The sequence below is a fragment of the Rattus norvegicus genome, chromosome 17, assembly GCF_021556685.1.
Source record: "Rattus norvegicus strain SHRSP/BbbUtx chromosome 17, alternate assembly SHRSP_T2T, whole genome shotgun sequence".
Lineage (NCBI taxonomy): Eukaryota > Metazoa > Chordata > Mammalia > Rodentia > Muridae > Rattus > Rattus norvegicus.
The window spans coordinates 52,309,501-52,320,544 of record NC_141550.1 but is presented as its reverse complement, the minus strand read 5'-3'; the positions used below and the strand labels follow the sequence as shown (position 1 = coordinate 52,320,544).

General features: G+C 41.1%; 1 protein-coding gene across 5 annotated transcripts in view; it reads left to right on the top strand.

Moving 5' to 3' along the window:
- Positions 1-1,893: 1,893 nt before the first annotated feature.
- Positions 1,894-11,044, top strand: part of Amph (amphiphysin) — a 230,741-nt gene continuing 221,590 nt past the window's right edge. For 4 of the 5 annotated variants that reach the window (XM_087591429.1, XM_087591428.1, XM_087591431.1 and 1 more), the window contains exon 1: positions 1,894-2,041. In XM_087591429.1, coding sequence (XP_087447555.1) covers positions 1,973-2,041 — 69 coding nt within the window. In that variant the 5' untranslated portion in view covers positions 1,894-1,972. 5 annotated transcript variants of the gene reach the window in all.

Below are 11,044 nucleotides of genomic sequence, written 5' to 3'. Positions count from 1 at the left end.
AACCCTTCCATTTCCATACGGCCTCTTCAGATCCATTGTTTGTTTGTTTTTAATATCGGGTGGTTGAGTTTACTATTTGGCTATAGAGGGTTCCACTGAGTATAAAGCCTGTCTAGCTCTCAAGGCTGAGTCCTTCATCTGGCACACTGGTCTCACATCACGTCTTATGCGTTCCAGTTGCAATAGCATCATTCCAAAACCAAGACACTGGGACTAGAATTCACAGAAGACTGGTTTCAGGGGAGGGACCACCTAAGTAGCTTTAGAGAAGAAGCAGGATATTCACCAATTTTGGTCCCTGCACAACCTCTATCTTGCAATTATTGGATGCCACCTCTCTTTCTCTACTCATGAAACCCTAAATGAACCTAAAAATGAAGACTTTGCCCATTGTCAGAGGCTCCTGGAGCCCCTTTTCTGACTTGTCTTTGCCAGGTGCACAGAGGACCACATCTTTCTGTTACGACTGTCAAAAGGCAGCATCTTTAATACCAACAATCTGCAGAGGAAGGCAGATCTGTGTGAGTTCAAGGTCAGCCTGGTCTACATAGCAAGTTCCAGGACAGCCATTGTAATGAGCATAGGAAAAAAAAAAAAGCCTTTTAGACATGTAAAAACAGCTTAGTCACAAACCCCACTACACCCAAGGCTGCGCCTGATAAGCAGAACCCAGTGACACCACTCACTCAAGGTAACCTGGCACAGGCCTAGATGATGCCCATTGGAACAGAAACCAAGAGCAAGGCTCTGCCTTGAACAAGAGAGACCCTGATCTGTCCTGTGACTGGAGAGTCAGCTCAGGGTTGAACCAGAGACTACAGAGACTGGACCTGTCCTTTGGCTAAGATTTGTGACACAGATGAGCAACCATGGGGAGATAGGCTTAGGATCATAGTTAGGAATTTAGTGTGAACTTCGTGTGTTGACTCTCAACACAATAAAAAAATATAACTTTTGTTATACTAACTACAACTCTCCTCTCTACCTTTCTTGCTTGCAACAGTTGACTTAGCAAGTACAGAGAGAGACTTTTGCTCAAAACAAAACAAACAAACAAACAAACAAACAAAAAAACAACAAACACAACTGGCAGAAGGTTTTTAAGGAGGCCTCAGTAGACCTGGAGACCTGAAAGTCCCTACTGCTAGTCTCATTTACTATTTGTTGGGACAACTGTTGCTCCAGAGTGTTTGTAGCACAGGAATCTGAGAGCTGGCATAGGGCAGCACTTGTGTGTAGAAGCTGACCGTTCTGAACATGGGCTTTCCCACTCCCAAGCCTCATATTCAAATTTAAATACATGTCACGGTGGTCTGTCTATCCCTTCTCTCTTGCAAGCTGCCCTGCAGGGAATTTCCAGAAAGTCACATCCCCATCCCCCAACTCCCAACCAACACACACACACACACACACACACACACACACACACACACACACACACACACACACAGAGGTTTGAACCTCTGGAAGGTGGATGTACTCATTTCTTCTGCACTCAAGGTATTTTTATGGGGCAGTCATTTGGTGTTTTAGAGCCTTGCTGACTCCTCCCACATGACTATGTTCTTTAATGGGGGGGGTGCGGGGAGCAGAATAGATCCCTCAGACGTTCCTTGCTGCAAACCTCCTGTTATCTCTGCCCCCACTCCCACCCCCACCTCCAGCTGTCTTCAGGTCCTGGGATTAAGGGAAGTCTTCCATCTTTATCACTTCCTGATACTTGGCATTTGGCTTCTTTCCTCTCTTTCCATGCACCTCACTACTGGCGGTGTCACCCCTAGCGGCCGCATCTCCGCTCTATCTCTTTAAGCCGGTCCTGTCGCCGCGCCCCTCCCTCACTCGTTGCCTCCTCTGCTCCTCACGCCTCAACTGCTCCTCCTCCCGCTCCTCCTCCTCCTCTTCCTGGGCTCCTCCGCGCCGCTGCCGGCTCGCTGCGCGCTCTGCTCTTCCAGCTCTGCAGACCGCAGCAGCCATGGCCGACATCAAGACGGGCATCTTCGCCAAAAACGTGCAAAAGCGGCTCAACCGGGCACAGGAAAAGGTCAGCAGAGGGTTGCGGGCTGCGGGGCAGGTGGCGCGAGGCGGTGCGGGAGCCGATGGCAGTGCTGGCCTTGCGCTGCAGGGCCGCGGGTTCAGGTGCGGCGCACTGCGAAGTGGAGCAAGCGCCGGGTGGAGGAGTCTCGGTCTCTGCTCCCAGTGATTGCAGCTGTGCAGGATCCATTTAGGCAGCAGGGCCACGGCCCCGCAGTGGGTATACCGGGAACCCGCGGACCTCTTCTCTCCCTCCTTATCCCCCAGGCACTAAATGCTCCAGACTCCCAGAGCCCGCCCAGGGTGGCCACTCTCTTGGGCACGCCTCCAGGGACCACGGGTGGCAGGTGCAGCTGCTCTCTGGCTGCACCCCAAGCGGTCGCGGTCCCTGGTCGCCTCCATCTCTCCCCGCCCGCACCTCTTGAGTATTAGCTCTCCCGCAAGCAGCTCAGGCGTCCACGACCGCAGATCTGGGAGGGAGATTGTCGCATCTTTTCATGGGTGGGGGTGTTGTGGTTATTTGAGTGAGGTCGGTCGAAACGAACGACTTAAGCAAAGAAGACACCCCAGATGTGCGTTGACCAATGGGATGAATAATAAACAACCAACACCTTAGTACAGCGGTGAACTGGAGTTCCAGAGAATGCACATTTCTTCCTAAGTATCGGTGTCATTTTGAAGTCAATGCCCTCTGGAAGGTCAAAAATAAACAACCTCGACTCAAGAGTTTTCTGCACATCTCTGCACAAAATGCTTGTTTCTCTGCTTAAGAATCAGCAAAACAAAACCTACTCCTATCAGAGGCACTGAGTTCACAGTGTTTTGCAAGCCCAGGAGTAAATTAGCTATTGTAATTTTTGTCTCTTCAGGAGATGCGATCCATAACTAGTCCAGCTCTGTACAATCGTGTGTGTGTGTGTGTGTGTGTGTGTGTGTGTGTGTGTGTGTGTGTGTGCGTGTGCGCGCGCCTAGCTTTCCTGATTACTATATCTGATCCCTATGAGGTCTTCGTTTGTCCTGAGCAAAGGACGTTTGTGTTGGAACTTGAACATTGTATTTGAAAATAAATCTGGGCGAGTGGTAAATTGAGCTGCATTTGCTTCATATTGACATTAATTTCTGTCCCTGGGATGAGGATGTCTGTTGTTTTCTCTTCTTTCTGGAAATCAGATTTTCCTGGTTCCTCATTCTGACAGCACTTACCCTCTTGAGAAGTTTGAGTTGCCCCAAAGGCTGAGCCCAGGAGCATGAACTCTGCCAGGCTCAGTGGCTGTATGTAGTCCTCCCTCCCCGCACACATGCACCTTCGCAGCACTGTAAGAGGATTGTATTGCTTTTAATATCTACTCAAGCTCATCCTGAACTCTAGGTTCCTCCTCCTGCCACTCCCTCCGAAGCTGAATTAGCCAAGCAACTCCGGATGCTTTACAGATAATAGCCAGATATCAGCTGTTTGCCAAACACAAGATTTGGATAAGACTTTGTCGTCATTTTCCACATTTTATTTCACCCACTTGTAGTTCCCCTCCCCCGAAAATAATCATTAAATCTCTCCTCTGTGGCTTTTCTCCTACTCGGCTTTCCATCTGTGAAGTAATTTTGTGATATGGTCTGCTTTTTCACATATTAATCTAGGTCACCAGCTGTTAATATGGTCCAAACAAATGAAGGGAACTGTTATGTTTCTGACAGAGCATCCTGCTCTGTATGGACCGTTGAAAACCCATTTCTTCATGCTTAAGGTCAAATGTATATTATGCTAGCACTTGTGGATGGTGTCCACTCTTCTATAACTGGTTTCTTTTACAGGGCTTCATGTCTCTTATTTTCTTCCCTGAGACCATTGCTTATCTGTTGTGCTTGTTGTACTGCAGAAGGGACTTAAGACACCAAAGGGTCTGAGAGTAAGGGTTCTGTCCCCCTTTGAACCTGGGCAGCACAGGGCTATGGCTGGTAGGAGAGGATATAGCTGCCCAGCAAAGCCCATCTGGTAGCTGTACTTGTTGGAATTTCCCAATTGGCTCCCTCGTCTGCTTCTTCGCTCTCTTCCTCCCAATGCACACACCCCATTTCACTAATTGAATGCCAGACATGTTTGCCAGACCCTTTGCTCCTTGTTCTGATAAAGCACATTTTGTTAAAGAAGGTTGACTCTCTTCTTAGCTCTGTTCTACTCAATGGCTTGAGCACAGTTTGGTCCCAAATGCCTTACTGTAATTACTCTTAGAGATGACTTACAGCTTTCTACAAATTTAAAAAGTATGTTTTTCTCTATTAAAAGTTAGTTAAAGTTCATTGGAAGAAGAAACAAATTTACATGTGAGCAGGAACTAAATCCAACAGATTAGGAATCTCGTAGTCCTACTTTTTAGAGATTTTACTCTTTAGTTCTTAGCCTTTTGGCTAAGATAGAGAGCAGAGTGATTACTATCATCTGACATCACGCACATATCTATACAACTGAACAGGCGTGCACTGTGCAGTTGGGAAAGCTATTAATTTCATTTCATAATTATGAACTGTCTTTCATCCATGTAATATTTACACCATCACATATATGACTGAACATAATATTGGGGCATATAGACTTGAACGAATTCCACTTTTGTATATTAATTTCTCAGTTGTTTCTCCATATAAATGCAAGCCAGTAAAACTAAGAAGAATGTTTGTGCAAAGTCTTAATTATGACCTTAGGTCAATTTCTAAAAATATGCATTTTTTTATTATGGCTGAATTGCTTCCTGACTATTTATACCTTCTTTCTCCATCAGCCCATGGGACACTAGCCAACACCAAGTAATAACATTTATATGTATCACTGGGAAAAGTAGTTTATTATTAATGCCTTTTGCTTACACTTTGAGAACGGAACTGTGACATTTCCCTTCATTTTCACTTTGTGAGATTTTATGTTATTACCCCCTTTTCACAGTGTTTATCTTGTGTGTAAGGGCAAGCATGCTACTAATTTTAAGGCTTAAAACATTTTTCTACCTTTTCATTTACTTTTAAGAGGTCTCTTTATGATAATGAGTGTTTATGTGTATGTCAGGATGCATAAATCTATCAAGTCGGTTTCAAGGCTTTTCTTTGAGGTGGGTAAGTCAGGATCCTGCCAATTGTCAGAAAACTCAAACTGACTTAAAGAAAAGAGGAAATTAACCACTTATAGTAAAACTAGATAATAACTTATATTTGGACCTTGCATAGACATGTGTTTTTTACTATATTAACTTATATGCATTAAACTATATGCTTATGCATCCTTACACATATATAATTATATGCATATATATGTGTACTATACATATTAAATCATCTAATTAACCAGGTCCCTTCACTACTCCCATTTGTAGAGGGAAGAGGTTGATGACACAATTAACTTGTAGCAAATCTGTTTTCCATTTGAGCAGTGCAGGGCTTGCCCCTGCTCTCCCATAGTACCTTCTTTCCATTAGACCAGACAAACCTGAGGCCTCCATGGAGTCAGGGTTTGGCTGTCTTTCTACATCCTCCTCTTAGTGGCTCCAGGAAAGCACATTTCTTTCCTTCAGAGTTCCAAAGAATCTTTGGGTGGTAACACTCCCTGGCCTCAGTGGATCTTGCATCTATCTCTAAAGGAGAAAATTTCCCATGACTAAAGTCTAAGGCTTGAGTCACAGGCCATTGCTAGAATAACTGGGGACTGGGAGGCCTTGAACTGTGTGAACTCAAAGTGGAAAAAGAAAAAGAGTTCCGAGTGCAGAAGAAAGTAGGTACTGGGCTGGCAGAATAAAGGGTGCTACCGAGGGAGCTCTAGGAGGCTGTCTGAGGGTTATGTAAATTAAATATGAGGGTCATCCCATATTTAATCATTAGCCATTTAATATTTAAAAATTCTCATCAAATTAACAGACCCATTATTTTAAAAATCAAATATTAGTAAGAAATACTTAACCATGTCTTTTCCTGCCCTTTCCAACCTCTAGCTCTGATCTGTATGGAAATTCTTACTAACCACAAGATTTCTTAAAATGATGTTTCTACAGCTATTTATGGACCTCACTGTCCATACACATATGAAAGTGATAGATAAGCATGTGGGCCATTCACACTCACCTCTTTACTACCCATCATATGCTATAACAAAGACTGATCAATTCAGCTGCCGAGGGTCTGTATGTTGATACCCGAACGTGCCCCCAGATCAAGTTGCTGAATGGATTATGTCATTCTAGACACTGACTGATCTGTCTTCTTGTTTTTCTAGTTCTTTGTCTTTTTGTGTTCAAGCTTAATTCCCTTGGTGTTGATTCTCTTAAGAGAGACTCTCCCTCACTTTATGGTAATTTGTTTATTTCCTTTAGAAACTTGTGTCTTTAGTCTGTTGCTTCCCTTTGTGTGGCTTGTATTTTTCTTGTTTTACAGAAGCTTTTTTATGTAAAGATATTGATCATATTTTGTTATTATTTTCTCCCTTGATTATGATACCATGCCAAGCACTAAACACATCACCTTAAGGGAGCCTTAAATATCACCTTTCCTCTGATTTTTGTGAAATTGTAAGAATTTTGCTGTTTGTTCAGTTCTTCTGTGAAGATATCATTTTTATGTGTCCTGTCCATGATAGAAACTTTATAATTATTAGGTTGAACTGTGTAGGATTTCCATTTTGATAAGTCAATCAGATATTGATAGACTCATGTGTTTTTTTTCCACTGTCAATTGAATGAAATGAAAAAAAAATGTTGTCTCCTAGCACATGCCATCTAATGTGGCTTGTAGGCTTTCTGAGAATTCTTCTTTTGTTGATGGTGACATTTGGGTTTATTATTAGGTGTGAACAAAATCTTTTACCAGTACGTGTGCATATGTCTGTGTGTTTGTTTGCCTAGAATATTCTTTCTGTGAGTCTAGGAGTCTTTTCTGCAGAAGAACAGCTTATCTGGTTGTGACTATGTTTGGGGACACTAAGAATACTCGATTTGTGGAACACTTCATGATTTCTTGAAGGCCCTGATGTTGCCTACTTCAAACTTTTATCTCCTTCTGGGATGTACTGTTCGCCAAAAAGCATATATTGAAAACGTAATTCTCAGACAGCAGAATTGTGAGGAGGGGTCTAATGGGAGGAGCTTAGGTCATGAGAAACACAGCCTCGGGGATGGATGGATGCCAATTAACTAGGACTTGCAGCTGCCTTTGGTGTCCTCCCCACCCTCAGCCTTCTGCTACTACGATAATAGGGGAAGAAGTGAAGACTCTGGCCAGTTCATTATAAGTTATAAACTTTCAGGCATTCTTTTACAGAATCACAAGCCGGGACATCTTCTACTAAGGCAATCGCATCCCCTCTGTTTGAATTCAAAATTGTGAAAATGAAAAATAATAGTTAATATGACATTCCTATTGGAGTGAGGGTTCCTCCCATTTTGTTTCCACAAAGTCATGTGTATATGCATCTTTCTTCTCCAGCATGAGTAGATTTGAGAATTAAGACCACAGGAAATCATGTTTAAACAGTAGTGGTTGTGACCATTATGTTTTGTAACATGACTTATTTGGGGGAGCTATGAATATATATATATGTATGTATATGTATATATATATATATACACACACATGCAAAATACATACCTAATTTGGTTATATGTATAATCAAATATTTTTGTGTCCATACATATATATGTATACACACACACACACACACACACACGCACAGATACATGTCATTAAGTTTTACATAAAAGAATACTTTGAAGTACATTGAAAAGGAGAGACTAGGTATGAGAACATATTTTTTTAAATTTTTTTGTTGTTTTGTCTTTTGTTTTTTAAAGACTCACTTATTATATATATAAGTACACTGTAGCTGTCAGATGGTTGTGAGCTACCATGTGGTTGCTGGGATTTGAACTCAGGACCTCTGGAAGACCAGTCAGTGCTCTTAACCGCTGAGCCATCTCTCCAGCCCCGAGAACATATTTTTTAAATTAAGTATTTTTAACACTCATTAAAGAATTTTCTATGTAATCATTCAAATGACATTAGAATTTTCTAGACTTTTATAATAGAGATTATCTGAGTAGAACTCCTAACAAAGTTAGTGTGCTGAAAGATATCTGTATAGGGAATGACAATATAAATCTTCCTATGTCATAAGTATAGGTTTCTTAACATTCTTAATAATGGTGAACATTGCAAGATGAAAATGCTGTCCTCAGAGTGTTCAATAATACTTATGAAAGATTATAATGCTATACATATAAACACATACATATATATGGTATCATGCAGAATTAAAGTGCTAATCATTGCAACTACTGAGAATACACTAGCAGACTGCCTTTCAACATGAAAATGCTAAGACTGCATTCTTATTGATTCAGAATCTAAATTTAAGTATTCTCCTTACTTCCTGCACACAGTAAAGGCTCTGATTTGGAAAGCTGCATGAAGCCAGAGTCTTTCTTCCCTAAGCACCTAGCGGCCGTGATTACCTTGACACTACGTAGGACAGATGTACAAGAATCAGAAACCCAACATTTCAGTCATTTCTATCCTATTCTGATGGAGTTAGTTGAAAGCCTAATTTATGAGTGGAGAAACTTGAATATAGATAATGGCACATATTAGTAAACACTTATGCTTTTTCTATCTTAAAGTGTCTTTTTTTTAAAGATTTATTTTTTATTTATTATTGCCTAAATGCATACCTGCAGGCCAGAAGAGGACACCAGATCTCATTACAGATGGTTGTGAGCCACCCTGTGGTGGCTGGGAATTGAACTCAGGACCTCTGGAAGAGCAGTTGGCACTCTTAACCTCTGAGCCATCTCTCCAGACTCTCTTAAAGTGTTTTTAAGTTAATGAAATGCTCATAGCACTTGAATAAATGCACCCCGTCATGGCATCTCACCCCTGTCCAGTACAGGATGCTAGGTTGGTACAATCAGTGCTTATCCTCTTGCCCAGGAAACATGGCCAATGTTTTTACTTCACTTGGAGATTTGTTAAGAATCTAATGTGTGAAAGGCACTTGCCAGATACAGACCTATCTTGAATAATAATATAATAATAACAATAAAGTTAACAATAATAAATTTAGTTTATATTTATTAATATAAATGTTATTTATAATTATTATTAATAATATTTATAAATTAAATGTTTATGGTAACTGCATAAAGCAAGTTTTATCAGGCCATTTATTTTTTGAGATGTCAGATGATTTTGTATTTTAAAGAATAGAGACTTTTTAAGTTTTGGTATAGATATGAATTTTGGACATAATAATACTGCATTATTGAACGTAATTTTCTCTTACTGCGACATTCATTTGGTTATGGGGTTGATCTGGACATGGACTTTCTATAGGTTATGTTTATGCATGAAAGAAAACTGTCAACTAAATTATCCTCTGCATACACACAAAAACAGCAGGAGTTGAAGGAACCTGCAACTTTATAGATATAAGAAACTGTATAAGAAGCCATGAAAACAATTTTCCACAAGGGAAAATATAGTTTGCTATGCAGGGAATTAACCTAGAAGCAGAGGCTTGGAAACCCTTCTAAGAAGAAGGTTGATATTAAGCTAAGACCTTTAGGATACACTGAAGGCTTTATGCCTGTAGAGTATGGGTAGGAATGAGAGAAGTGTAAAACTGAGGAAATACTCCATGCGTCTTGCTCTTTGTCTGTATTCATTGAGCATAAATAAGAATTGTAATATAGAATATAGAGTCAGCTGTAAATATTGGCCTTGTAATGACAGCTTCCACCATTTAGATACTTAACTATGCAAAAGAGACCCACTTAACACGTTCCAAACTTAGTAACAGTTGGTCTTAATGCAATCAGATTTCAGCAAATATGGGCTCTTTAGGGGCATACTTGCCCCTTTGGCGCACAGTCAAGACACTGGGTCAGAGATGACTCACCCTTTGAATTAGTAGTAGTGCAAAACTCCTTTGTACCAAGCAGTAAGCTCCAACTCAACCAGCTTTGATTAAACTACCAGACATTCAAAATAAAAGCGAATCATAAAATTTTCAAGTGTTACACATATAGAAAGACTATTTTGTCTCTAAAAGGTTTGATCACATTTGAAATCCTCACAGTTATTTAGCTGTTTATGCATGTGTGCATATGCAATTATTTTGGCACATTCATGTAGAAGAGAAAAAGGAGCGTGTTGGGGGATGAACATAGTCAAGGATGGTACCACTTTGTTTCTGGTGGACATTGCCTTGCTTGTTGGTAGGCAGCGGTCCTGGATCTATGAATAGTCAACATGAACTGATTTACAGGTTGGGAGGAGAGTCTAGTTGAAGTAATCTTCTCAACCATGCTGTATAATGGGTGCAAACTCTTAACTGCACAGATGGACCAAGCCTTGCAGACTCACCTCATTCTTGATAGTAAGGCTTGGAATGTTGAAGATCAAAGTGATGCCTTTGATCGAAAGTTCCTCAGAATTTGACACATTGCTATGGAATGTGCCGATTCTCTAACCTACAGATTCTATAGTACAAGGTCTACTTTCCCAGTCTCTCTGATCAATGAGGGAAGAGGTTCCAGATTTACCTTTTATCCTTCACAAATACGCTTGTGTCCACTGGAATAGATAGTGTTCTTGAACTGTGAGTGAAAACATATGGCATCCATCTCAGAGCCCTCCTGGGAATGCACATTGGTTCATAATTACTCCTTAAACATAGAGGAAGAACCTGAAAACCAACTACTTCATGTAGTGTGGCTAGGGTTGCTCAGATTCCCAGACCCAGATTCCAGTTTCCCAAATTAGAATCTATGAAATAAGACTCAAGCATACATAATTTAAGGAAGTTCCTTTGGTGGTTTTCTTGCACAGCACAGTGCTTTTGGGTTGGGTGTTTGGTTTCAGCTTCTTATTTATGAGCTTGTAGTGTTCTAATATGGATGCTAGGTAAGCTTGCCTCCAATGTAGGAGAGAGAACTGGGGTAAACAGTGCCCCCCCCCTATAGGATGCTTTAGAATATCCATATTC